Consider the following 5,599-nt stretch of genomic DNA (forward strand, 5'->3'; position numbering starts at 1 on the left):
TAATACAGACAGTAAGAGGCCACAACACCTACAATAACCTTTCTTCACTGCAACTTATTAAGAGCTCACGCATATGGACTGCGTCTCATATATTCAATTAAAAGAGTGAATTATGGGAAAGCACACAGCTGATATGACTCAGCACCTTGTCAATCACGTCCTCAGTCATGCTCTGAAAGACCCAGTGGGAGGCACCCTCGATCTGGCCCAGCATTTTAAACCTAATACATTCAGCACTCATGTCATCTTCCTTTCTGCCAACACAAGCCCCTCAATCTGAGTGTACCAAGGTCTAATTAAGCTTTATTAAACTTTGCTGCTTTTTCCTTGCCCTTGTGTGCCATGTCCGATTCTTTGTTTGCCATGCACAAGAATTTAGAAACCTATGGTGGACTCTGTCACCCCCAGCAACATCCCCTCTGTATAAATTGATTATCTCAGGCCATAGAAAGCTAACACAACCATTAAAGTGTGTTTATACTTAGGGAAGCTTCATATTAAGAGTATTATCATTCCATCTTTTGAAATTTGATTATCCACATATGCATAAAGTAACACAGAAATATAAAAATAAGCAGGGCCATGTCATTAGCCTGGCTACTTCACCATGACAAACTGATACTCTTTGTGGCTTGTATCTAGCTGTCCCCCAAAGCGGCATGTGCTCACAGGTGGGGCTTTTTAGAGCTGGCTAGTTCTAAAGTGTGTGATAAACTGGGGATAAAGGTGTGTGGCACTGGATCAGTCCACTAATTGGTTTATCATAGTCTTGGTGTGGATAATGGGAAGGCCCATCCTAGATGTGGGTGGTACCACCCAAAAGGCTTGTACCCTGGATGGGATAAAAGGGAAAGGGGAGCCTGCTGCTTCCCGCCTACCACCAAGGACTGTTTCTAATCTTTCTTCCACTAACTTGTGGAGTACCTTGTCAGGTATTTTTTTCTCAGCAATGAGAAAAGTCACTAAGACACTCTGCATTGATTTCCAAATTAGTCTATTAGTCACATAATTTGAATGTGAAATAAATTCTTTACCAGAGGAAATTCCTTTATGTTTGCAATTTTATGGGAATCTTCACTGTCTTTTTTTTTTGGTACCGGGAATAACTCGGGATTTTGCACTTTCAGGGTGTTAGGGAATTGATTATGTTAAAGTATTTTGTGATGCCGCCAGCACAGGCTGCATACTCCTGGTGCTTATTGTCTCTTAAAGACCTCATGCTCTTATCTCTAGTTTCTCTTTCCCCCAGGGCCACAGCGGTCTGGAGAGGTTAAACCTGTTTCTCCAGGACCAAACCCATAAAGGGCAACCTGGCCTGTGATAGGTTAAAGGTAGCCCACTCCTCATAAATAAGCAACAGCCTACCCCCAAACTGATAAAAGGACCTTCCTTTCTTTTTCTTTGTTCTCTCCTTCTGCTTCTTCTTCCTCTTCTCTCTCTCTGCTCTATTTCTCTCCTCCCACCCCTTGAATAAAATCTCCAGTTGGACTCTCAGTGTGTGTGTGGCATAGTTGTTGAGTATCACAATTCCCTTTCACAAGGCAGACGGCAGAATCACTGGGCTAAATCCCTAGCCGCATCACTGTCTTTTTTTGTGTGTGTGTGGTACTGTAAGACTTGAATAGGCTAAAGTGACTCCATGCTAATAGGCCAGACTGTGCTTCTTCATATGCTAATTGCTACCTTGGTTAACAGCCCGCCCAGGGGCAAATGGTTTGACAAAAGGTGACCCTAGAACATTTCCTGCATAAGATAGGCAATGTGTTTGCAGTCTTGTTCTGTGAATTCCCTGACTCTTTGTTTAGTAAAACCATATAAAAAGTACCTCAGCCCCTGAGCAGTTGCCTCTCTGAGCCACCTGGCTCCGGGAGTACCGTCTGGCCAGACTAATAAAGGTCTCTTTTACCATCTAGGCTGGTGTGTTCCTTCCTGGGTTTCTCGGTTCTCCGTCGTGTTCGCGGAGCCTCGCTGGGTGTTAGGGCCCAGCATCGTGGAGGCCTTTCGGCTGTTCACGCTCCGTGAAGTGGAAGTGAGACTTTAGGTCTTACAGTACTGGGGATCGAACTCAGGTCCTTGCGCTTGCGAGGCAGGCCACCGAACCGCTGAGCTAAATCCCTGGCCCTTCACTGTCTTTTAATAATGATTGTACCTAAATTAATTGCAATCAGTGAGGTAAAATGAGTAAGCTAATTAACACAAAGCCAGTGAATAAAATTGATCTCATATAACACACTTTTTATAAATTAATTAATAATGCTCTATAACAATCCAACAAAATATCTTCTAGTTTTCTATAGCAGACATTTATAACCTCAAAGAAACAATTTTTAGTGTTTTTTGGTTTTGTTTTGTTTGAGTCTTTTTTAGACAGGCTTTCTATGGTTATCCTATGCTGGGCTAAAACTCAAGAACATCCCTTTTTAGCCTCCCAAGTGATGGCGTTACAGGTCTATGCCACATGCCCAGTGCTTCAAACACATCTTTTGACATAGAAGAGCTAGTCCTTTTTAGTAAGCATATTTAAACTCACATTTGATATCAAGATTGAGAGTGCATATTGGTATAATTTTAAATTCTCATCAACTGTCTACACAAATATAATTTTTTTTTTTTTTTTAGAACAGTTCAAGCTAACCTTAAACTCACTATGTAGCTGAGGCTGGCCTCAAACTTGAGGTGATCCTCCTGCCTCAGCCTCTTGAGTGCTGAGACGATAGGTATGTACTAGCACACCTGCCTCACACACAAAGATAATATTTAACCCAATGTTTTACATTATCAAAATCATTTGCCTCAATGTGGTTTGTGAACTTGATTTCAAAAAAAGTTGTGGTTTCTATGGGTTTGTTTTTGGATTGCTTGTTTATATTGTTGTTATTGCTGCTATTGTTTTGATTTTTGTTTAGGTAATAGAGACAAAATCAGAGCCTTCACCCAAGTTATATTTTCACCACTTTTTTTTTTTTTTTTTTTTCAGACAGGATCTCACTAAGTCACTGAACTTCCTAAACTGGACTCAAACTTGTGATTCTCCTGCCTCAAACTCACACAGTGCTAAGATTACAGGCATGTTCCACTATGTACAGATCAAATCTATTGCTTCTAGAGTCTCCACTCATGCCAGGTAAGTGGGAGTTTGCTGCACAGTTTTTTCCCATCAAAGGAACTCAAAACAAGCAGTCAGCAGATATAACAATGACACCCTCCTAAATTTTCCCAACAAAGACTTCCACTTACAATAGCAGTGAAATAGTTTGGAGTGGCCACATGCTGAGTAAAATTTTAAAAGAAAAGATAAATGAAAATATTACAAAGGTATTAAGGCAGTAAAAAGATAAAGACTTACAGGGTGAAAATAAAGAAAACCAAAGTTCAAAGAGTTAAATCCTTCATTTGGGGGCCTTTCACCTTGAGAGCTTTTGCTACTTATGAAAAAGACTGGGTTGAAGGAAATATAGTTCAGTGCCATAGGGCTTGCCTAGCATTCATAAGGACTTGAATTTGAGCCCCAGGACTTTAGGAGGAAGAGTGAGAAGCTGTATTGACTGACTGAGTGGTACTGTTAATAGCTCACTGTCTAAAGAACAAAGGTTGGAGTCCAGGGTTTGCTGTGGTTTGGGATTCTACAAAAAGCTACGCTAGAATTAAACCAGCCCTTGAAGGGGTTTGTAACTCAGCTTCAACTCATCTGGGTAGGTAGTCCAGAAGTCTCATTCCCTAAGAAAATCCTGATTTTTGGTTCCTCTGTGTACCTGATGGAAGCAAATGAAAATCTTTTTGGAATAAGAAAATGTCACCTAAGCTCTCAAATTACTTCAGCAAACAAATTTTCAAATATAATGTCTGATACACAGTCATAGATATCTAAGGCACATGAAATAAGACATTAAGAACAAGAGTTGCCAGGCAGGCGTGGTGGCGCATGCCTGTAATCCCAGCACTGGGGAGGCTGAGGCAAGAGGATCACTGGGAGTTCGAGACCAGCCTGGGCTACATAGTGAGTTCCAGGTCAGACTCAGTGAGACCCTGTCTCAAAAACAAAAAAAGAAAATAATAATAATAAAAGAATAAGAGTAAAGACAAAGGGTAAGAAATATAAAGTCACATGAAATCTGCTGGTAAAAAGATTATCAGATATAGAGTTCAATGTAACTCTTTCTACTGTGTTCCAAGGAGATAAAAGACAAGTTTAGGGGAATCATGGTTGTGTTGCCATTGTTTCTTTTAAAGGTCACATGGTACCTAGTGGTGAGTCTGTAGAACAACATTAACTTTCCACCTTTCAAACTACACACAAACACTATGCATACATCCCTAGGTGATGTGACTGCTTGAAAGAACTCACTTCTTCCTACATTCCAATGTAACATCAAAATTCCTTTTATTTTTTGGTACCAGGGATTGAACTCAGGTCCTTGCACTTGTGAGGAAGACAGTGGAACCACTGAGCTTAACCCCCAGCTCAAAATTCCTTTTCAAGTATAAACATATATTTTATTCTGATCCCCTTGATACTACTATTAATCTTTACATATTTGCTAATTAATTTTACCTGGAAGGACTGCTTCTAACATTGCCAAGGAACTAGTTGATTGGAAACATTACAACAGTCTTCAGACAACACCTGGTTGTCCTTAAAACTGAGACAGACACACAGTAGAACCACCAGGACCTGATGAAAGTGTTCCTGGGATGGCGTGTTCAGACACCCTCTTCATGTAATTTCAGTCTTTCACCCTGACAGCGTGGTCCTTTTTTGGACTCACCTGATGTTCTCCTGTAGTGTATCATAAACTTTTAACTTTTCTATATTCCTTGACTATTGGTTAATTCCTTTACCACCTGTAATACCAGCCTCTCATACACAGTACCTCACATTGCAACAAGAAAAGCTGAAGACTGTAACAACTGACAAAGTAAATATGAAAAAGAAAAAAACCCTAGAAATTCTAGAACAAAGAAAGTGGTATCCATTAAGTATAAAGAGTAATGATAAAGTTGCAAAAGTTAGCTACAAAGTTAGGGAGCACAGTCCACAGAAGAGTACCTTTTCTTCTGATACTTACTGTAATGCAAGTTTAGGGGTTCCCAAGACTACCCTTAGATTGGATAATTTGCTAAAGGGCTCACAAAACTCACTGAAAGTAAGTCTACTCACATGAGGTTATGATTTATTGCCAGGTGTGGTAGAGCAGCATCCAGGAGGCTGAAGAAGGAGGATTACTATGAATTTGATATCAGCCTGGGCTACAGAGTGAGTTCAAGGTCAGCCTGGACTATATATTGTGACACGGTCTCAAAAAACTACAAAGAGGAAGCAGGAGCAGGAGCTGGGGGAGGGGGAGGAGGAGAGGGAGAAGGAGAAGAGGAGGAGGAGGAGAGAAGGAGAACATAAACTAGGATATTCATTAAGTCTTAACATACAGGAAATAAAATAATACAAAAAATTTTTTATTAATTATGTCCAAGGGATACAAGTTAGAATCAGCCAAGGGCAGGCAGGGATTTGGCTCAGTGGTTCAGCAGCCTGCCTAAAAACACAAAAGCCCAAGTTCGATCCCCAGTACTAAAAAAAAAAAAAAAAAAAAAAACCACAAAG

General features: G+C 40.3%; 1 protein-coding gene and 1 pseudogene across 1 annotated transcript in view; one reads left to right on the top strand and one right to left on the bottom strand.

Moving 5' to 3' along the window:
* Positions 1-3,010: 3,010 nt before the first annotated feature.
* LOC104849962 overlaps positions 3,011-5,599 on the top strand; it is a 21,345-nt pseudogene continuing 18,756 nt past the window's right edge.
* Positions 5,512-5,599, bottom strand: part of LOC117285841 — a 14,617-nt gene continuing 14,529 nt past the window's right edge. Inside the window, exon 6 of the mRNA XM_033762725.1 lies at positions 5,512-5,566. Within this exon, the coding sequence (XP_033618616.1) occupies positions 5,512-5,566 (55 nt within the window). The remainder of the gene's footprint in view (positions 5,567-5,599) is intronic.

This window comes from Fukomys damarensis, unplaced genomic scaffold (assembly GCF_012274545.1).
Source record: "Fukomys damarensis isolate Sample0158 unplaced genomic scaffold, DMR_v1.0_HiC HiC_scaffold_13, whole genome shotgun sequence".
In the NCBI taxonomy this organism is placed as follows: Eukaryota; Metazoa; Chordata; class Mammalia; order Rodentia; family Bathyergidae; genus Fukomys; species Fukomys damarensis.